Source organism: Carcharhinus amblyrhynchos, chromosome 29, assembly GCF_965287045.1.
Source record: "Carcharhinus amblyrhynchos chromosome 29, sCarAmb.v2.hapA, whole genome shotgun sequence".
Taxonomy (NCBI): Eukaryota; Metazoa; Chordata; class Chondrichthyes; order Carcharhiniformes; family Carcharhinidae; genus Carcharhinus; species Carcharhinus amblyrhynchos.
Genome location: NC_137352.1, coordinates 11,861,453 through 11,884,678, shown reverse-complemented (window position 1 = coordinate 11,884,678; position 23,226 = coordinate 11,861,453). Strand labels below are relative to the sequence as shown.

Here is a 23,226-nt window from a genome sequence, read left to right as displayed (position 1 = left end):
TTTTGACAAATAAATAAATCTTCAGTCAGTGCAAACTCGATGGGCTGAATGACCTCCTTCTGCATTGTACGGATTCTACGGATTCACCTCAAGGCCGGGTTGTGGTCCATTTCACCGTGCGCAACGTGAGCAGAGCCTGGAAGACTGTGTGCAGGCATAGAGACAGCAAGTCTGGTAGACCTTTCAGCATCACTTCAGGCTGCAGATTTGGCATTCATTTCATCAATTAATCAAGCACGGCACATTGTGTTTTTCCTCTTAGCAACTCTCTAGATTTGCGTCATAACCTGTAGTGCTCTGTGTGAAAACAGAGCCGTCATAAAGGTCACACATTTGCAAGATTTTATGTGTGTGTGTGTGTGAGTGTGTGCAGCAGGCTGGGGGAGGGGAGAAATGATGCATCTTATAAAAGATACATCGTTTTAGTTTCCAATGATAAAAAAAATGATTTATTTTTATTTCTGAAAAATACTTTGGCTCTTTGCTCTTTGTGATTTTTTAAGGAAAGTCTGACATTTACAGGAAACTCAACTTTCTCAATGCCAAACTGATTCAGGACTCTGTTGCTAGATCATTGCTGCTGCCGCACCCTTAGTTAATCCCCTTGCTGTCAACCTTAGAGTTCATAGAATGACGGTGGGGGGGATCTCATAGAGACTAATAAAATTCTAACAGGGCTAGACAGGGTAGATGCAGGGAGGATATTCCCGATGGTGGGGCAAGTCCACAACCAGGGGTCACAGTCTGAGAATTTGGAGTGGACCATTTAGGATAGAGGTGAGGAGACATTTCTTCACCCAAGAGTGGTGAGCCTGTGTGGAATTCATTACCACAGGAAGTAGTTGATGTCTGAACATTGAACGTATTCAAGAGGCGTCTAGATAAAGCACTTGGGGCTTATGGGGAGGAAGCAGGATTAGGCTATTGAGTTGGACGATCAGCCATGATGGTAATGAATGGCAGAGCAGCCTCGAAGGGCCAAATGGCCTCCTCCTGCTCCTATCTTCTATGAATCATAGAATCCCTACAGTGCAGAAGGAGGCCATTCAGCCCATTGAGTCTGTACTGATTCTGACAGAGTAACCCATCCAGGCCCCATCCCCTTAGCCCTGCACATTCACCAGGGCCAATCCATTACTGTGGGACTGAGGGATTTGCACAATAATTTCATTGCAATGTGAGCTGACTTGTGACATTAATAAATAAACATAAACTTAAATATGTGGGGTTAAGGGGGTAGGGCCTGGGTTGGATTATTGTCGGTGCAGATCTGATGGGCTGAAAGACCTCCTTCTGCACTGTAGGATTCTATGATTCTGCCCCTACATCTTATGATCTTAAATCACCACATTCTAAAAGTAATTAATCGCATAAAACATCATGATATATGCTTTAATAATACATGGTGCTATATAAATGCAAGCATTTAACTTGCATATCTTAAGACATTAAGGGGCAATTTAGCATGGCCAATCCACCCACCCTGCACATCTTTGGAGTGTGGGAGGAAACTGGAGCACCTGGAGGAAACCCATGCAGACACGTGGAGAATGTGCAAACTTCATTCCTCAAAGTAACTGTGCTTCATAGTCTTTGGACACAACAGGTAGTCTGTAAAGTAAAGAAAAAGCTTGCCTTTATAACGCACCATATATCATTATAGCATATATCATGGTGTTTTGCGCGACTAATTATTTTTAGAATACGATCATAAGACATAGGGGCAGAATCATAGAAACCCTCAGAAGGAGGCCTTTCGGCCCATTGGATCTGCACTGACAATAATCCCACCTCGGCTCTATCCCCAAATATTTACCTTGCTAATCCCTCTAACCTATGCATGCTGGGGTACTAAGGGGCAATTGGGCATGGCCAATCAACCTAACCTGCGCATCTTTGGACTGTGGGAGGAAATCCACACAGACATGGGGAGAATGTGCAAACTCTACACAGACAGTGAGCCAAGCCGGGAATCGAACCCAGGCACCTGGAGTTGCGAGGCAGCAATGCTAACCACTGTGCCGCCTTGTGGGCCATTTGGCCCATCAAGTCTGCTCTGTCATTCAATGAGATCATAACTGATCTGATGGGATAGTTCTCAGTTCCACCTTCTCGTCTTATCCTCATAACCTTTGATTCCCTTCCTGATTACAAATCTGTCTTTCTTAGCCTTGAACATACTTAATGACCCAGCCTCCACAGCCCTCAACATTATTCTCAGTGTATGGGTGATGGTGACAGGGGCAGCATTTATTGCTGGCTCGGGTTACCCTGAGAAGGAGCTGGAGGCCACTGCCCTGATCCACTCTGCTGAGTATCCTTTGGAGCAGCTGAATGACTCAAAAGGTTATCTTGGATGACAGTTAAGGATAGTCACATTGATGTTGCACTATAGCTTCATGTATAGGCCAGTTCGGGTAATTGCGAATTTCATTTCCTGGAGAACCGGGTGTGTCAACCACGGTTCCGCACTCTGACTTCTACACCAGAAGGTCATGGAATATTACATTGCATAGAATGCCCTTCAGCCCATCGAGTCTGCACTGACAATTAAAGTCACATTAATCCCATTTTCCAGCACTTGTCCCATTTCCTTAAATGTTATGATTTTTTTCAACTGCTTTTTAAATTTGTAAGATTTCCAGCCTCCACTACCTGTCTGTGGGTCACTGTGCAGAGTCTGCACGTTCTCCCTATGTCAGCGTGACTCAGCACGGTGGCTTAAAGCAAAGCAGTGCAGAAATTCCAGTCCTGAAATGCAACCGTAACCTTTTCACCAGGCATGTTACCTGAACCTTTTGGATTGGATACTAATTCAAAATTCCTTCTGTATTTGGGGACATTAAAAATTCTGTGGCACCTTTTAAGGACAAGGAACGTCTCCAGTATCTTGCCCAATGTGCTGCCCTTAAATTTAATTTATTAGTGTCACAAGTGGGCTTACATTAACACTGCAATGAAGCTATTGTGAAAATCCCCTAGTCGCCTGAATGGGTACACTGTGGGAGAATTTAGCATGGTCAATGCACCTAATCTTTTGGGAGGAAACTGGAATACCTGGAGGAAACCCACGCAGACATGTGGAAAATGTGCAGACTCCGCACAGTGACCCAAGCTGGGAATCGAACCTGGGTCCCTGGCACTGTGAGGTAGCAGTGCCAACCACTCTGCTAATTAACATTAAAATGAGTACCTGGGGCGGGATTCTCCAGTCTCGTTCATCCCACGGCTGCTGCAAGCGAGAGTGGAGAATTTGGCGCCCAGCCAAAAATCCATCCACTGCGGCGGGACCGGAGAATCCCAGCCACGGGCAAGGTTGGAGGTTTCGGGCGCTGGCCATTCACTTTCCTGTGGAGATATTGCTGGTACGGAGCTGTTGGGCAATTTGCTGCTGATAAGAACCGGCTATGAAGAGAGTAGTTCTCTCATGAATTAGACTAACCACAATGAAGTTGTCCGGCTCTTAATGTACCGCTAGGTGCTGCCAAAGTTTTAAATTGTGCGCTGCTTTTCCTGACCTACACAGGCCTCATCAGGCCCAGCACTGAGTGCCAAGAAAATATGATGTCTTCAGCCAAGACTCTGCACTGCAGCAGCTTATAAACATACTTAGCAGCAAGTGGCAACAATGAACTTAACACGACAGGCCTAAAAAAAAGCTACTGTGATACTCTTTTGTGACGAGTTTAACAATTTAGTTCCAGTTTGAATTTGAGTGGAACTATAATGGGGGTGACACGTGGCACAGTGGTTAGCACTGCTGCCTCATAGCACCAGGGACCTGAGTTCAATTCCAGCCTTGGGTCACTGTCTGTGTGGAATTTGCACATTCTCCCTGTATCTGTGTGGGTTTCCTCTGGATGCTCCAGTTTCCTCTCAAAGTCCAAAGATGTGCAGGTTAGGTGGATTGGCCATGCTAAACTGCCCTTTAGTGTCCCATGATGTGTAGGTTAGCAGGATTACTGGGGTAAATGTGTGGGGTTATCAGTATAGGGTAGGGATGGGGGTTGCCTGGGTAAGATTTTCTGTCAGAGAGCTGATGCAAACTTGATGGGCTGAATGGCCTCCTTCCACACTGTAGGGATTCTATGAGATATCAACAGTGGTTCCACATATCTATTCAATAATCAAGGACTCCAGGCACCCTGGACATTCTCTTTTCCACCTTCCATTGGGAAGAAGAGACAAAAGTCTGAGGTCTTGTACCAACCAACTTAAGAACAGTTTCTTCCTTGCTGCCATCAGACTTTTGAATGGACCTACTTTATATTAAGTTGATCTTTCTCTACACCCTAGCTATGACTGTAACACTACATTCTGCACCCTCTCCTTTCCTTCCCCCAATGTTTCCATGAACAGTATGTTTTGTCTGTATAGCGCGCAAGAGACAATACTTTTCACTGTAACCCAATACGTGTGACAATAATGAATCAAATCAAAAGAAGGAAACAGTATTGCAAAAGAAAATATGACGTTGACATGATGTGGATCATCCTGTTGGGTTAGGGTTGAGGAATGTTATTGGCATTGTAGAGGAAATTAATTCAATAGGAAGTCCCATTTTATATCTGACCCTAGTGCACCATGCTAATGTGACCTGTTAAACTGCAAACATTCCATATTTCACATATATCTTGCTGGCATTTTCCTTTAACTTGGAAAATTGGTTTACCTTGCAGCTTCTTGCATGTGTCAGCTGGATGAGATTTGTTTTGGACTTGGAACACATCTTGGGCGATTTAGCATGGCCAATCTACCTAACCCACACATCTTCAGACTGCAGGAGGGCCTCACCTGGGTTCATGTCAGACTATCTGTAATCCCCATAATGACTTGCCTGGGCTTGCAAAATCTCATGTCCTATCTGGAGACAATACACATCTCTTTAACCTGTGCTTAACGCTCTCTCCACTCACATTGTCTGTATCTTTAAGACTTGATTACCTGTAAAGACTCACATTCCAATCGTTACTTTGTAAATTGAGTTTGTGTCTTGATATGCCCTGTTTGTGAATAGAACTCCCACTCACCTGACGAAGGGGCAGCGCTCCGAAAGCTAATGGATTTTGCTACCAGATAAACCTTTATAAGAACATAAGAAATAGGAGCAGGAGTAGGCCATCTAGCCCTTCGAGTCTGCCCCGCCATTCAATAAGATCATGGCTGATCTGTCGTGGCTAAGTTCCACATTCCCGCCCTCTCCCCATAACCCTTAATCCCCTGACTTATCAAAAACCCATCAACCCGCGCCTTAAAAATATTTAGCGAGGCAGCCTCCACCACTTCAACGGGCAGAGAATTCCAGAGATTCACCACCCTTTGAGTGAAGCAGTTCCTCCTCAACTCCGTTCTAAACTGTCCCCCCTTTATCTTGAGGCTGTGCCCCCTAGTCCTACTGTCCTTTCTGAGCGGGAAGAGTCTCTCCACCTCTATCCTATCCATCCCATTCATCATCTTATATGTCTCAATGAGATCTCCCCTCATTTTTCTAAACTCTAATGAGTACAAGCCTAATTTATTCAGCCTCTCCTCATAGCTCAACCCCCTCAACTCCGGTATCAGCCTAGTAAACCTCCTCTGCACTCCCTCCAAGGCCAAAATATCCTTGCGTAAGTGCGGCGACCAAAACTGCACACAGTACTCCAGCTGCGGCCTCACCAATGCCCTATACAGCTGCAGCAAGACCTCCCTACTTTTATATTCAATCCCCCTCGCTATGAAGGCCAGCATCCCATTAGCCTTCCTGACCACCTGCTGCACCTGCAGGCTGGGTTTTTGCGACTCATGCACAAGGACCCCGAGGTCCCTCTGCACTGTCGCCTGCTGCAGTTTTTCGCCACGTAAGTAATAGTCCTTCCTACCATTATTCCTACCAAAGTGGACCACCTCGCAGTTGCCAACATTAAATTCCACTTGCCAGTTCCTGGCCCATTCGCCCAGCCTATCTAGATCCTTCTGCAGACTCTCCACACCCTCCGCGCAATTTGCCATTCCACCAATCTTGGTGTCATCAGCAAATTTCGGCACCATACACTCGATTCCCTCCTCCAGATCATCTATATAAATGGTAAATAGCTGAGGCCCCAGCACCGGCCCCTGGGGCACTCCACTAGTCACCAACCGCCAATCCGAATAGCACCCATTGACCCCCACTCTCTGCCTCCTATTTGACAGCCAATCCTCTATCCATGCTAACACCCTACCCCCAACTCCATGCCCCCTTACCTTCTATCCTGGACTTTAACCTGGTGTTGTGAGAATTCTTACTGCAGGAGGAAACCAGAGCACCTGGAGGAATCCCACACAGACACGCATTAGTGTTACTTTGACATAAAATGAGATTGAGTATACTTCCATGTGTACCATTGAACCAGTACTTAAGGCCGTGTACAACAACTTGTATTTATGTAGCAAGGCTCTTCACAAATGAAATCTGACACCAAGTCGCATAAGTAGATAGGCGGCGCAGTGATTAGCACTGCTGCCTCAGAGCGCCAGGGACCCGAGTTCGATTCCCAGCTTGGGCCACTGCCTGTGTAGAGTCTGCACATTCTCCCCATGTCTGCATGGGTTTCCTCCCACAGTCCGAAAGATATGCTGGTTAGGTGCATGGCCATGCTAAATTCTTCCGCAGTGTAGCCGAACAGGCACTGATGTGTGACAACAAGGCGATTTTCACAGTACCTTTATTGCAATGTTAATGTACGCTTACTTACGACACTAATAAATAAATAAAAACCTTATTGTTAAAAGAAAGAAACGGCCAAGTTTTCTTTTCCTGGAATTTGAATTTAGGAATAAATGAGCAAGTACAACTTTAACACAACCATATTTTAATGACTGCCTGCCTAACTTATCACATGAAATATAGCAAAAATATAAATCAACTCTAAAAGTCTTGTATAGCTTACTCAGAACATCAAGACACTCTCCACGCTTCAAATCTTTTTCCAACTTGTAAAATGGATTTACTTGTATTTAAAGTACAGTTGAGTCACAGTGCCATAAATTTAGACAAACACTTTGACAGTATTTGAAATATTAACAGTCAGTTGTGAAGGAAGAAGCTCATTATTCCCATATCTAAATAAAGTGAAATAGAAAGCCATTGAGAGACAAAAACCCATGATGAACAGACTTGGCATCAGCAGGAGGGTTTATGTATGTTATTACAGCTAATGCTACTGAGCCATTGAGTTCTGATAAATGAAGTGCGAAGGAAACCCAATCTTCTTTTGTTCTTTTTATTTAGCACTAATTTGAAGAAGAACAGAACCTTTCTCTACCCATGTCCTGTCCAATATTTATGCCTCAGTCAATATTACCAACGAAAAACAGATGATCTGATTATTCCTATTTTGGTGTCGGTGGGATTTTGCTCTCTGCGGACTGCATGCTGTTTTTCTGATAGCTGACCAAATTTCATTAGCCTGTGGGTCTCATTGTCGGGGGCGAGTGGAAGAGGGTGGGTTGAGCACAGCATAATGGCACAGTGGTTAACACAGTGTCTAACTTATCACATGAAATATAGCAAAAATATATATCAATTCTAAAAATCTTGTACAGCTTATTCAGAACATCAAGACACTGTCCATACTTCATAACTTTTTCCAACTTGTAAAACAGATTTACTTGTATTTAAAGTACAGTTGAGTTAACCTCACAGCTCCAGGGACCCGTGTTCGATTCCCAGCTTCGGTCACTGTCTGTGTAGAGTTTGCACATTCTCCCCATGTCTGCATGGGTTTCCTCTGGTCTTCTCCCACAGTTCAAAGATGCGCGGATTAGGTGGATTGGCCATGCTAAATTTTCCCTGAGTGCCAAGGGAATTAGCTAGGGTAAATGCATGGGGAAAGGGCTTGGATGAGATTGTGGTTGGTGCAGACTCGATGGGCTGAATGGCCTCCATCTGCTCTGTAGGGTTTTATGAAAATGCTCAGGACCCAGTCCTTGCCACTAAGAGTCGCACTTGAACTGGTAACATTCCAACTCAGAGGTGAGAGCACTATCCACTGAACCAGAGCTAACACCCAAATGAGACAGAAAGTCCCAACACTTATATTGTGCATTTTGCCACCACTGGAATTCTTCAAGCACTTTATAGTCAACAAAGTACTTTTGAAGTGTAGTCACTATTGCATTATAAGAAACACGGTGATCAATTTTACACGCAATACAACACTGTTTTTGCAACGTTGATTGAGGGAACAATATTAGATTTGATTTGATTATTATCACATATTTGTATACAGTGAAAAGTATTGTTTCTTGCATGCTATATAGAGAGACCATACCGTTCATAGAGAAGGAAAGGAGAGAGTGCAGAATGTACTATTACAGTCATAGCTAGGGTGTAGAGAAAGGTCAACTTAATGCAAGGTAGGTCCACTCAGAAGTCTGATGGCAGCAGGGAAGAAGTTGTTCTTGAGTTGGTTGGTCCGTCACCTCAGACTTCTGTATCTTTTTCCCAATGGAAGAAGGTGGAAGAGAGAATGTCCAGGGTATGTGGAGTCCTTAATTATGCTGGCTGTTTTTCCAAGGCAGCAGAAAGTGTGGACAGAGGCAATGGATGGGAGGCTAGTTTGCATGATGGATTACAAGACATTAGGATAATTCCTCTACTCTTCTTCAAAGCAATAGAATGGAATCTCTTACATTCACCTGAATAGATATATGAAACCTCTGTTGATATCTCATAGAATCCCTACAGTGTAGAAGAAGGCCATTCAGCCCATCAAGTTTGCATCAGCTCTCTGACAGAAAATCTTATCCAGGCCAACCCCCATCCCTACCCTATACTGATAACCCCACACATTTACCCCAGTAATCCTGCTAACCTACACATCATGGGACACTAAAGGGCAGTTTAGCATGGCCAATCCACCTAACCTGCACATCTTTGGACTTAGAGAGGAAACTGGAGCATCCAGAGGAAACCCACACAGATACAGGGAGAATGTGCAAACTCCACACAGACAGTGACCCAAGACTGGAATTGAACCCAGGTCCTGGGCACTGTGAAGCAGCAGTGCTAACCAATTGTGCCACCTGAATTAGATCAGCCATGATTTTATTGAATAGAGCAGCAGGCTTGAAGGGCGGATTGGCCTCCTCCTGCTCCTCTAGATGCTCCAGTTTCCTCTCAAAGTCCAAAGATGTGCAGGTTAGGTGGATTGGCCATGCTAAACTGCCCTTTAGTGTCCCATGATGTGTAGGTTAGCAGGATTACTGGGGTAAATGTGTGGGGTTATCGGTATAGGGTAAGGATGGGGGTTGGCCTGGATAAGATTTTCTGTCAGAGAGCTGATGCAGACTTGATGGGCTGAATGGCCTCCTTCTACACTGTAGGGATTCTACGAGATATCAACAGAGGTTTCATATATCTATTCAGGTGAATGTAAGAGATTCCATTCTATTGCTTTGAAGAAGAGTAGAGGAATTATCCTAATGTCTTGTAATCCATCATGCAAACTAGCCTCCCATCCATTGCCTCTGTCCACACTTTCTGCTGCCTTGGAAAAACAGCCAGCATAATTAAGGACTCCACATACCCTGGACATTCTCTCTTCCACCTTCTTCCATTGGGAAAAAGATACAGAAGTCTGAGGTGACGGACCAACCAACTCAAGAACAACTTCTTCCCTGCTGCCATCAGACTTTTGAGTGGACCTACCTTGCATTAAGTTGACCTTTCTCTACACCCTAGCTATGACTGTAACACTACAGTCTGCACTCTCCTTTCCTTCTCTATGAACGGTATGGTCTCTCTATATAGCATGGATACATCCGTATCCAGAGAGGGATCTTTACTCCTTACCTATCTTCCATTTTGTGATTGCCCTAAGAATATTTGATAAAACTCTGAAGAGGCAGATTTACCAACTAACCTTTCCAACTCAGCTGTGTGCTCTCTGAAGCTTGGGAAGTTGTTTCACTTGAAGGTCATTGACGATGAAGCATTGAGTAATTTGCCATTCCTATATGGTAGTAGGTTGAATCAATCTGCCTTTTGATTTGATTAGTCAGCCTTAGCAGGTCTATGGGTTTGGCTGAAAACCCAATCCTTTGCTCTGCAATTGATTATATAGTTAAACTCTTGCACGTCAAGGTTGAATAGTAATTTGTAGCTGTTACATTGGTTCCACAAAATGAAAAATAATCTGCAAATATAACATTTTGATGTGAAGGAGAGGCTGAGGGATTTGGGGTTGTTTTCGCTGGAAAGAAGGCGGCTAAGAGGGGATCTTATTGAAACATATAAGATGATTAGAGGTTTAGATAGGGCGGATAGTGATAGCCTTTTTCCTCTGATGGAAAAATCTAACACGAGGGGGCATGACTTTAAACTAAGGGGGGGTAGTTATAGGACAGATGTCAGGGGTAGGTTCTTTACCCAGAGGGTGGTGAGGGATTGGAATGCCCTGCCTGCTGCAGTTGTAAATGCGCCTAGTTTGGGGGCGTTTAAGAGGTCTGTGGATAGGTTTATGGATGAAAAGGGATTGGTTTAGGTTAGTGGGTCATTGTTGTTTTTTTTTTAACTGGTCGGCGCAACATCGTGGGCCGAAGGGCCTGTTCTGCGCTGTAATGTTCTATGTTCTATGTTCTATGTTCTAAGACTGCAGCACAATAACATTTTAGTCTCCCATTGCCAGCACTAGACTTACCCAGATTAACTACTTGGTAACTTTGATTTGATTTATTATTGTCACGTGTATTAGTATACAGTGAAAAGTATTGTTTCCAGTCCAGTATACAGACAAAGTATATTACTTGTAGAGAAGGAAAGGGGAGGGTGCAGAATGAAGTGTTACAGTCTTAACTACGGTGTAGAGAAAGATCAGCTCAATGTAACATAGGTCCATTCAAAAGTCTTGATGGCAGCAGGGAAGAAGCTGTTCTTGATGTTGATCCTCCAGAAGGAACTCTTCAGTTGTAGACAATAACATAAAACAAAACTTACTCCAACTTATAAACCAAAGAGTTTAATAGAGAAACTTCATTACTCCAACATTTGAGGCCTCACCCTGGGCCATTCCAAATTTATTCCCAACAGGTTCTTATTTATACTGAGTCAGCTGACCACTACATCATTTTGTCATTGGTTGCATAGTTTATTGGGTCAGCTGACCCTTACAGCTTATTACCATTGATCACACTGCAACATATCCAGTGTTATCAGTGGTTACACTCTAACTCTTGAGTCAGTTGGTACATGTCCTCAGACTTTTGAATCTTTTTCCTAACTGAAGAAGATGGAAGACAGTATGCCCGGGATGTGTGGGGTCCTTGATTATGCTGGCTGCTTTTCTGAGGCAGTGGAAAGTGTGGAGAGTGTCAATGGGTGGGAGGATGGTTTGCACGATGGACTGAGCTATGTTCGCAACCCTTTGTAATTTCTTGCAATCTTGGTCAGAGCAGGAGTCATACCAAGTTGTCCTATATTGGACCACACTTTATGCTGTTACATTACAAAGCCTCAGGCCCAGTTCCAGTAGAACAATGAAAATGGTGACTTACATTTATATAGCACCTTAAACATAGCACAGGGCATGTTGATGAACCAAAATCTCACTCCAAGCCAAAGGCGGGATTAGGTCAGGCCAAGTGACTAAACGCTTGATCAAAGAGATGGATGTTAATGAGCATTAAAGGAAGAGAAAGAGATGGAGAAGGGAAGAGGTTTAGGAGATAGAGTTCAGAGGTTAGAAGACATTTTCATTTCAACATCAATCGTTCGCTGCTTCTATTAGTGAGGTTGCCAATTTATGGAGTGTTTTATGCTGGGGAAAGGCAGGGGCAGGATGTCTTCGGGCCCTCTTCCATCAGAATTTAGATTGATGCAACCCAAACTTATTTTGCCAGCAGCGGAAATGAGGAGATAATTTTAGCGCAGAATTTGATTCTTTTCTGAAATGAAAGTTTTCATCCTAAGCCCTAATCCATTCACCTTCCCCCAGTTTCTCTACTTGTGAGAGATTTAAGATTGAGTGCTTAGATTTCACCTTCCCATTCCCATACTGTTCTGAGGTGGGTCACCAGGAGAGTGTAGCCCCCAGTTATCTCCATATACACCAATAATTTAGGAAGAGGAGGCGGCTGTTAGCCCTTTGAGTCTGTTCCGCGTCATTCACTCAGTTTAAAGTTCATTTACTAGTGTCACAAGTAGGCTTCAGAAACACTGCAATGAAGAAATGAAAATTCCCCAGTCTCCACACTCCGGCACCTGCTCAGGTACACTGAGGAAGAATTTAGCATGGCCAGCGCACCTAACCGGCAGGAGTTTCAGACTGTGGGAGGAAACCGGAGCACCCGGAGGAAACCCATGCAGACATGTGAAGAATGTGCAGTTTCCACACAGACAGTGACGCAAGCCGGGAATCGTACCTGGGCCCCTGGTGCTGTGAGGCAGCAGTGCTAACCACTATGCCACCGTGCCAGGAATGCTTCTGAGGATGGATTCTCCCCCTTCTGAGCCTCAGACATTGGATTCTATTCCTAGCCCACGGTGCAACCCCTAACCGAGGGTTGTCCTCTAGGCTTGTCCTGAAGAATTAAAAGAAAAATTCCGGGACACTGCCCCAAGCAACCAAGGAAAATCACCCACTGGGGCATTTTATTTTTGTTTTCCACTTTTTCTTGAATATTTTGTGTTTCATAGTTGTGGGCAAATATTGCAGACACAAGAAATGTTTATGCAATCTGGCGGGGCACTTGTGATAAAATCCTCGGGGAAATGTCCAACTTTCTCAATAGCGTGTCAGGAAGGAAGGATAGGAACCAATAAAGCTTTAAATCACCCACCACACCAACCACGTTAATTCTCATTGTTCCCATGGTGGCTGAATGCTGCAAGTGATCTCTGGCAAAAATGTCTTGAATGTTAAGTTTCCGTGAGTTGGAAATACTTGCGTCAGTGAATGGAGTTGAGACTTGGCTGTGCCCCAGTGCTGGAATGAAAAGAAGGCAGTGAAAGGGTAGACGTTCAACAATAGCTTAATCTAATGTCATCACTGAGTCAGAATAAATCAGTAAATCCACATGCAGGAAGGAGAACTTTTCAACGTATAACCGGCTAAATATTTATGTTAACTGCATGCCCCGGGCAGATAAAGCCCCACAGTCAAAGCAAAAATGTGCGGCCTACCCTTTAAACATCGGGGTGCCATTAGTCTGAACTTAAGAAGTTTGTGCTGTCATAGCTTCAGCGAAACATCTCCACTTTACTCTGCCCTATTAGTTTACTATACCCTCCAGTAAAACATTCAGGATGATCACTTCTCCATTTGTCAGACTGCTGTCAGTATCTGTACAGAAATCTTCTTTTAATATGCTGCATAATGAGGTCATGACACAGGCTGCGAGGGTTCTCTTTGAACCCAGTGATGTTTGCAACATTTTGCAGTCTCGGGGTATCTATCCTTCAGCACTTCCTCGCTACACTTAGCAGATAAAACAAAATAAAGCCAGTGGTGTGTTCATTTGAATTCTCATTTGTACCCATTACGTCCAGAATTTAAACCTCACGTGACTTTGGATTAAATGGATAACATGCAGGCTTTGAAGTAAAAAGTGATTAATATAATCAGGTGGTTTCAGAGCCTGCTGGCCTTTGCTGTTGTTGAATGATTGTTAGTGTGAATCTCATTTTAATAACTACCTCTGGGCACTAATAAAGATGTCTAATATAGATTCAAATGTAAATGATTGATTTACTGTTAAGGCTGATGTGTCTCCGAAGACAGGCTTCACTCAATTTCTGGAATAGTCCAAAATGCTGCAGGCCTGTTAAGATTGAAATCCCAACCCTTTTCCAAAGACTGAAAATTATCCAAGTGAATTGTAATTCACGTTACGGGTGGCACTGTGACGCACTGTTTAGCACTGCTGCCTCACAGCGCCAAGGACCCAGGTTCGATTCCTGCTTTAGGTCATTGTCTGCGTGGAGTCTGCACGTTCTCCCCGTGTCTGCGTGGGTTTCCTCCAGGTGCTCCGGTTTCCTCCCACACTCCAAAGATGTGGAGGTTAGATGGATTGGTTATGTTAAATTGCCCCTTAGTATCCAAAGATGTACAGGTTAGGTTGATTGACCAAGCTAAGTTGCCCTTTAGTGTCAGGGAGATTAGCAGCGTAAGTGTGCAGGGTTGCGGAAATGGGGCCTGGTGTGATTGTGGTCAGCACAGACTCGATGGCCCAAATGGCCTCCTTCTGCATTGTAGGGATTCTATGATTATTTGCTGTTCTTGGTTAATGGTTAAATCGGTTGTTGAAAACCATTCTGGTTCCCGGCTATTAAATGGCCTGTGACAGAAGTGGGAAACGCAGTCACTCTCACCTGACTAGCTGGAAGATGCGAGTTAGGTAGGACTTGATTTCATTGACTGCTTGCTGCAGGAGTCGGCAGTTCGCACCCACCCCCACGTAGGTCATTCGGTACATGGCCACCAGTATTTCCAGAAGGTTTCCCAGTGGGTGCAGTGGGGTGTCACATGCCTGCCCAAAGGAGAAGAAACAGGGATACATATGTCAGTCGCAAGTGAAGTAGGTTTGATTTTGGAAAGTGGATCATGTTTGGGACAATTGAAGTGAAACACCAAACAAAGCAGCAATGCCTGGACATGTTCCTTTTGCCTACAGAGGACAGGTGCCCTGCAAGTGTTGCTTTCAAAACTCCAAACCTAGTGGCTGAATATGATGTGATAGGTTCAGCCAGTGTTGTCCAGAGTGTGCAAAGAACTACACTAACAACTAATTGATCCATCGGGTTCATTTATGCTTGCTTAAAGCTACATCTACGCATACACAAGGACCTGTCCTTCACAGACAAAAGGAACATGTCCAGGCTTTGCGCTTTTTAAAAATTAAACAAAAGCCTGGGGGGAGCAGTCGTTCCCAAGTGCATTCTCTGTGGCAATGCCTTGACCAGAGTCGACTTTCCAACCAATCAGCACCCTCTTCTTATGCAGTATAAATTGTTGCTCACTTTGAAATTTGGTATTCTTGCATCTAACCTGATGAGTGCAAGACAAAAGCTTTGACAGCAAGTCTCTTTTTGTTAGCAATTATGTATTACTTATCGGATGTCTAAACAAAGGACAGCAGTTCTGTGGTGTAGGTATCCAGAAGGACGTTATTCGGCCCATCGAGCCTGCAGTGACTCTCCAACAGAGCATCTTACCTATTCCTGTAATCCCCCACATTTACCCAACTAATCTACCTAACCTACACATCTTTGGACAGCGGGAGAAAACCAGATCACATGGAGGAAACCCACACAAATACATGAAGAACGTGTAGTCTCTACACAGATGGTCACTTTAGCTGGAATCATACCCGGGACGCTGGTGCTGTGATGCTGCAGGGCTAACCACTGTGCCACCACGTTGCCCACTGTGGGTACACCCACGGTACTGTTAGGCAGGGACTGTGAAGGAGCGGCGATATAGTTTTTTGTCAGGATGGTAAGTGGCTTGAAGAGGACCTTCCACCCAGTGGAACTGCTGCCCTTGTCCTTCCAGATGGTAGCGGTCAGGGGTTTGGAAATTACTCTTTAATCGCATTGGTGAGTTCCTGCAGTGCCTCTTGGAGATGGTGCACTGCTACTACAGTGCGTCAGAGGTGGAGGAATTGAATGTTTGAGGATGAACTGCCAGTCAGCCAGGCTGCTTTGTCCTGGATGGTTTTGAGCTTCTTAATTGCTGTTGGAGCTGCACACATCCAGGCAATATTCCATCATGCTCCTGACTTGTGCCTTGTAAATGCTTTGGAGAGTCAGGAATTGAGTCACTCGCCATAAGATCTCTAACCTTCAACCTGTCCTTGTTGCCACACTGTATCTGCGGCTAATCCAGTTCAGTTTCTGATGAATGGGGCCCTTCTGGGTTCTGAGTGCAGTCCAAGGGATAGTTTGTTGATCATTGCAGGTTTACCACATTCCACAGATTTCCATCCACGTAGATATTTTTCCTACCATTGTGACTGAAGTGATTCACACATAAAGCAAGGGCAAGTGAAGTGCTCTGCTTGCTCACAACATTGTGAGAGCCGTGCAGTCCCCTCTGTGTCCAAAGTGTAAATACTACTTTTGTTTTTACCATTTGAAGTTGATGATTTCAATTAATATATAAATGATTAATATTTTTTATAACTCGTTATGAAATATTCAGCATGTATTAAATGTATTTAATCTTATTTTTGAGGCCATGATTAGTGAACAAGCCCGATTTCAGTCATGCGGCCCACTCATTAGCCCGACACTGCCTTCCAATTCTGTTCACCTCAGCCGCTCCCCGTGGTAGCGTTCCTCATTTTCACCACTCTGGGTGAAAGATCAATCCTTCCAGAATTACTGATTGGATTTGTTAGCGACAATCTTATATTTAAGCCTTATGAGAATGATCTTGGCTGCAAGACATCTTCGCATATCAAACTCTTCTAATCCTGAAGGCATCGATCGGTTTGCCCCTCAAGAATGCTTCTCTGGCTTTTATTTTACATTTGTTTTATGTAGAGAGGCTGTTCCTAATGATTTTGTGTGGAATTATAGTTAATTGATATTAATGATGTGATAATAATTGGGTATGTTTAGTTCATATAATAACTAGAATCTGAACTTCTTTCTGAAAGAGAAGCCGAAACTTTACACCCTTTGCTTTGAATTTGAGACCTGAGTCTTGTCCTTGTTCTTATTAAAGGGTCAGTTTTTTTGTCTGGATCAATCATTGTCATTTCTCACCTATTGGGAACCATAATTCATTTTTTTTGCCCTTTAAAATCAAATGCTTAACGATCCAGGTCTAATTTGCTTCATACTTCTGACTAAGAGCAAATCTAGTGATGAACTGTAAACGCGAGCGCGCCATTGTGTGCCGTATCATTACCAAACCTCAAACACGATTTATCATGAAAAGTTTAATGTATCGTCTGGCATCAAGCAATTAAATGCTGCGAAACAGTCACAATCACTGAGCGTTCCTTCATGGCGTGTCCAGAATGCCTCAGATCTGCGCTGGATTGCAAAAAACTCATTAATATAACTTATTATCACATGGCCCGTTGTGCAAACTCGATTACAGATGAAACGCATTGACAGGATGAATCAAGCCCACCAGCTCCCACACTGTCGGAACAAAGTCAGAGATGCGAAGGATCAGTTCCAGCCTATAATCAGCTGACTGTAAATTCAGGCAGCTGTTTAAGTTGTTCCCACTCCATTCTGATGGTTTAGGACATCATCTGGACCCTTCAATTAAATCGCAGCTTGCAACTAAACTCCCGCATAACATGTTGCTTTCTCCTGAACTCTTCAAGTGCTGAACTCCCGCTGCACACTCTTCTATTCCTTAACCATTGCTAGTTCATTTCCAAAATTGGTTCTTTCTTTTAACCATCCCCAACTCTACATGAAAGGTCAAGGCCCAGAAAGCAGCATTTTATTTATCAGTGTCACAAGTAAGCTGACATTGACACTGCAATGAAGTTATTGTGAAAATCCCCTGTTCGGGTATACTGAGGGAGAATTTAGCATGGGGCAATGTGCCAAACCAGCACGTCTTTTGGACTGTGGGAGGAAACCGGAGCACTGGGAGGAAACCCATGCTGACATGGGGAATGTGCAAACTCTGCACAGTCACCCAAGCTGGGAATCGAACCCAGGTCCCTGGCGCTGTGAGGCAGCAGTGCTAACCACTCTGCCACCGTGCCATCCTGGTGTTAAACAATTGGAAAGGTGTGAGGGGAAAAGCTTACTCTCCTGTCAGAACTGGAATTCAAATGGGAGTGGTGGCCTTTCTAGACTTTATCCAAAGCAGTGCCATTTTAACTGTGGTTGTTTTCTTGGGTGATTGAGTAGCCTAACCTGATTCAAGAAAATTTCACATCAACAACTTATATAGCTAGGTGCATTGACCCGAACAGGCGCCGGAGTGTGTAAATAAATAAAATAGTGTAATGAGACATCCTGAGATGCTTCACAGGAGCATTTTAAAACAAAGTTTGACACCAAGCCACATAAGCAATTACTATATATTTATTAGTGTCACAAGTAGGCTTACATTAACACTGCAATAAAGTTACTGTGAAAATCCCCTAGTTGCCACACTTCAGTACGTGTTCAGGTAAATTGAGGGAGAACTTAGCATGGCCAATGCGCCTCGCCAGCACATGTTCGGACTGTGGGAGGAAACCAGAGCACCTGGAGGAAACTTAGGCAGACACGGGGAGAACGTGCAGACTCCACACAGACAGTGACCCAAGCCGGGAATCGAACCCGGGTCCCTGGTACTGTGAGGCAGCAGTGCTAACCACTGTGCCACCCTGATTTGATCAGATGACCAACAGTTTGGTCAAAGACATAGAATTTTCAAGGTTAAATGAGGAAGTAGAGAGATGGAGGTGTAGAGAGGGTATTCCAGAGATGGTGGCCCAGGCAACTGAAGATGCAGCCACTAGTGGTGGAGCTATTAAAATAGAGGGTACACAGGAGGCTCGAATTGGAGGTGTGCAGATATCTCTGCCACAGACAACCAGACAGCGCTGTCAGCTAAGACTCCAACTTAGTCTTTGTGGGGCAGTGAAAAATGGGAATGCTCTTCTGGAATGGAAAAAAAGAGGATGAATTAGGAAAAAACGCACTTCAGTGCTGCCAGCTCTTTGTACTACAACTTGTAACTTCTAGGCAAGACAGCAACATGTCCGTAGCTTTGAGCTCCTGACTTGCAATGAATGTGGAAACATCAAGTTAAAGAGCTGTGAGGAAATGCAAAGCGATCGCTTAGTTCTCCAACTGATCAAAGAAATCTATCATCTTATCATTTTCCAGCAAAGCCAATGCTGTGGTCATGCCTCTTGTTTTGGCTGCACCGTGGCAAACTTTTCCTTCACAGCTGTCTGCAGAATGTGAAACAAAAATCTGTTTATATTTCAAGCAATATCAAAAGAAGGCTTTCACAGACAAATTGGTTTTGTTTCTCTGACGGACATTGAGATTGTTACAGCGTAAACAAAGTGGATTTTCAACTGGACTGAACTTTCCTGTGTGGACCCTTGCACCATATACAGGTCCTGTTTGCCCACTCATGTCATTGGAACGCCCACCAGAGCACAGCCTGCCAACTGGTGGCACAAGATCAGGGAGGCATAAGGACAGTGTTTTCTGCCATCTTCGAACCCATCTCTTTGGGGCCAGGAACATTCACCCCATTATCTCAAAGGTAAATACTTGCTTGGTTCGATTGGTTAGCACTCACCTCTGACCTATCAAACTGTGGGGTCAATCTCTTCAGATGAGTGCAGAAGCCAAGCTGACACTCCAGTATGGGCAATACTAAAAGATGCCATGTTAAAATGGGGCCTCATTGGCCAGTAATCCAGTCCATTGGAATAGAGAGGATATATCTCCCAGTGTCCTAGCCAACATTCCCCCAAACCATCACCCCCATGAATAGACTGATGGAGCATCATGGAGAAAAACCTTGAAGCTACTGAATTTGTATTTTTAGAACAATATTGCACTATGGGCCTTATCCAGCTACTTAACAGTTTCTCTGCCCCATTGCTAAGAACAGCGCTTAAGTTATTCACAGCTCTGCAATGAGGCACAGTGGTTAGCTGCCTCACAGTGCCAGGGATCCAGGTTAGATTCCAGCCTTGGGTGACTGTGCGGGGTTTGCACGCTCTCTCCATGTCTGCGTGAGTTTCATTCAGGTGCTTTGGTTTCCTCCCAGAGCCCAAAGATGTGCAGGTTGGGCACCAACTCTTACCCAGGCTTACCCCGTGATCCCCTGTATTTACCCCGCTAATGCCCCTAACCTACATATCTTGAGACACTAAGGGGCAACTTAGCATGGCCAAACCACCTAACCTGCACATCCTTGGACACTGGGAAGAAACTGGAGCATCTGGAGGAAACCCACGCAGACATGGGGAGGATGTGCAAACTCCACACAGACAGTGAAGTGACCCCAGGCTTGAATTGAACCCGGGCCTCTGCCGCTGTGAGGCAGCAGCGGTGCTAAGCGCTGTGCCACCATATATTAACTATGTACTATAATACAATGCTCCAGGAGTATTTAAGTAGCTGTAATGCACTTTAGGACTTTCTGAGGCCTAGAAAGAAAATGCACGTTTTTTTCTTTTCCTGTAACCAGCCATCATTATTGCAAATCTTAATTTCACTTACTGTTATTTTTGTCTTTTTATTATTTGTTTAGATTACACTGCGCTAATTCCACTTTGGTTTTTCTTGTGCCTTAGGTCATCCCAGCTCTTCCGCGCTTTCTACATCCCCGTCTTGTCTGAGCAATACACTGTGTATGCAAACTATACGATTCTCAAACCCAGGAGATTGAAGCCAGCGAGGAAAAAGAGTGGAGGCTAGGATGCTGCACCAGCAAGAGAGAAGAAGGGAGGGATCTCAATCTGAGACAGTAACTTCCAAGCTCTACACCCTCTCGTCTCGGTTAATGAATTAGATGTTTACATTTCTTGCCTGTCCTGTAATAATGTAAGAAAAGTCCGTTGTGTGCGCCACCTGCGTTTTTCCTTTCCCGTCCGCTCCCTGAGAATTGTTGTGACTTTCAGGCAAGACTCTGGACCATCTGCTATCACCCACAGAGGGTAACGTTCAAATGCATTCCACATACCAATAAACTAATGTGTGTGTCACTGTGTTTCTTTCTGGAGTGATAGTTGTACGTTCCCATCTGCTTCTGACCAGCCCAGCAGCTGGAGTCCATTCCGAAGATTATCAGAACAAAAGATGTGTCTTCAAATTCAGCGTCAAACAGCCATCGCGATCTGGGCATCGGTTTCTTCGTCAAGTTTTCACATTTCCTTTACTGCCTAATGGTTAAAAACAAATGAACTATGACATAAATAAAATCATGTTGTGTCCCACTGAAATTACTGTGATGCTTCGCCCTAGGTTGCTGTTTGTGTCGGTCTTTGCCCTATCGCCAGGGTTGAGTGACAGTAAAGGCCTGAACCACACATGGCTCTGTGGCGCTTGCTAATGTTGGCAGGGCTCCCTCGGTATCTTCTGCTGGTCTGCTTCTGGGCAGGCTCCAGGCTCACAGCTTCAACAAGAGCTGGCATCCCAGTGAAGATGCTGGTGTTGGACCGGGGGTGGGCACAATAAGAAGTCTCACAATGCCAGGTTAAAGTCCAACAGGTTTGTTTGAAATCTCGAGCTTTCGGAGTACTGCTCCATCACTCACCTGATGAAGGAGCAGCACTCTGAAAGCTCGTGATTCCAAATAAGCCTGTTGGACTTTATCCCAGTGAAGACATGCCACCTTTGAACATTGGTTGGGGTTCAAAATTGGGGGTCTTAGGAGTTGTTCAACATCCTATCATTTAACCACCACAGGAAGTTAAATTATTCTGTGCATCTTACAGATGGGATCGATCAGTGTTTACCCATGTTCTGGAAGGATCCCTTAAAATGTGTAATCTACAGAGGGAGGTGCTGACACTTCATTTCTGAGTGGATTTAATATTCAATTGATGATCAAAAGTCTTTTTTTCTCTCTTTGCCGTTATGATTGTGAGTGAACTAACCTGGGGGTAATTCCAAACAAAACCCTGAAGAAATTTCTCCCTTTGGCAGCTCTATGCAAAATAAATATGGATTAACTCAACCCAACTCTCTGTTGGGTGGGGTACCATGGTGGGTGTGGGGTATAATAATGTAAATGCCCTGAAATATGACAGGACTGCCTGTCCCATTCAAGTTTAAATTTATTTATTAGTATCACAAGTAGGCTTACACTGGCACTGCACTGAAGTTACTGTGAAAATCCCCTTGTTGCCACACTCTATTGCCTGCTTGGGTACACTGAGCAAGAATTTAGCATGATGAATGTGCCTAACATAGAACATTACAGCGCAGAACAGGCCCTTCGGCCCACGATGTTGCGCCGACCAGTTAAAAAACAATGACCCACTAATCTAAACCAATCCCTTTTCGTCCATAAACCTATCCACGGAACATGTCTTTCAGACAGTGGGAGGAAACTGGAGCAACTGGAGGAAACCCATGCAGACACAGAGAGAACAAACTCCACACAAACAGTGACCCAAGCCAGGAATGGAACCCAGGTCCCTGGCGGTGTAATGAGTAGTATGCCATAATGACGTCGCAGAGAGTGTAGCAGTTGTATTGGAATTTATTAAGGCAAGAATGTTCTAATTGCCTCCTCTCAGGAAGAGAGCAGTCTCACCTTGCTGGTTACTAGAATTGAACAGAATGCAGTATCATCACAATTCATACCAGTTTCCTAGATTATTGTTGTGATATTGCTGGAAGATCGCGTAATGTTTATGTCCCCTTGCACCATGTCCTTTCTATTTGATACAGTTTTGTTGTCCAACTGGAGAGAGAAGAAAAATGAATCTTCAAGAGGCCAGACCAGATAAGGACAGCAGATTTCCTTCCTAAAGGACTTTAGTGAATCAGGTGGGTTTTTCTGACAATTGACAATGGTTTCATAAAGTTTAAAATTTTAAAGTTTATTTATTAGTGTCATAAGTGGGGTTACATTGTTTGTATGAAAATCCCCTAGTGGCCACACTCTGGCATCTGTTTGGGTACACTGAGGGAGAATTTAGCATGGCCAGTGTATCTAACCAGCACGTCTTTCAGACTGAGAGAGAAAATCGCAGCACCCGGAGGAAACCCATGCAGACATGGGGAGAACGTGCAGATTCTGCACACACAATGACCCAAGCCAGGAATCAAACCTGGGTTCCTGGTGCTGTGAGGCAGCTGTGCCACCCCATGCTCTTTCATAGATTCTTAATTCCAGATATTTTTTGTTGAATTCAAATTCCACCATCTGCCGTGGCGGGATTCAAACCTGGATCCCCAGAGCTTTACCCTGGATCTTTGGATTACTAGTCCAGTAACAATACTGCTATGCCACTGCCTCCGCAATGCAGCGGGAGATTGGGAGCCAGGGTAGGTCAGCAAAGGTGAGGATCATGATTAATTGCCAAAATGCCAGCTGCATTTTGGGCAAGTTCGATTTATGGAATGTGTTTAGTGGGAGTCCATTGAAGTGACGCAGCTATGAATAAATATTTAAGCACCGGGAGTGTGGGGAAGTTTGTGGCTTGGGTTTTGTAGTGGATGGAAGCACTCTGTGATGAAGACAGCGGTTACACTCTGAAGTTTAGCTAAGGTGAACCAACACAGGTCTTCTGCATTAACAATGCAGCAGGAAAATCTCC

General features: G+C 44.3%; 1 protein-coding gene across 3 annotated transcripts in view; it reads left to right on the top strand.

Annotated features, from left to right (window-relative positions):
- Positions 1–20,898, top strand: part of alg9 (ALG9 alpha-1,2-mannosyltransferase) — a 236,673-nt gene extending 215,775 nt beyond the window's left edge. For all 3 annotated transcript variants that reach the window (XM_080214737.1, XM_080214736.1, XM_080214738.1), the window contains exon 15: positions 20,251–20,898. In XM_080214737.1, coding sequence (XP_080070863.1) covers positions 20,251–20,374 — 124 coding nt within the window. In that variant the 3' untranslated portion in view covers positions 20,375–20,898. The remainder of the gene's footprint in view (positions 1–20,250) is intronic.
- Positions 20,899–23,226: the final 2,328 nt, after the last annotated feature.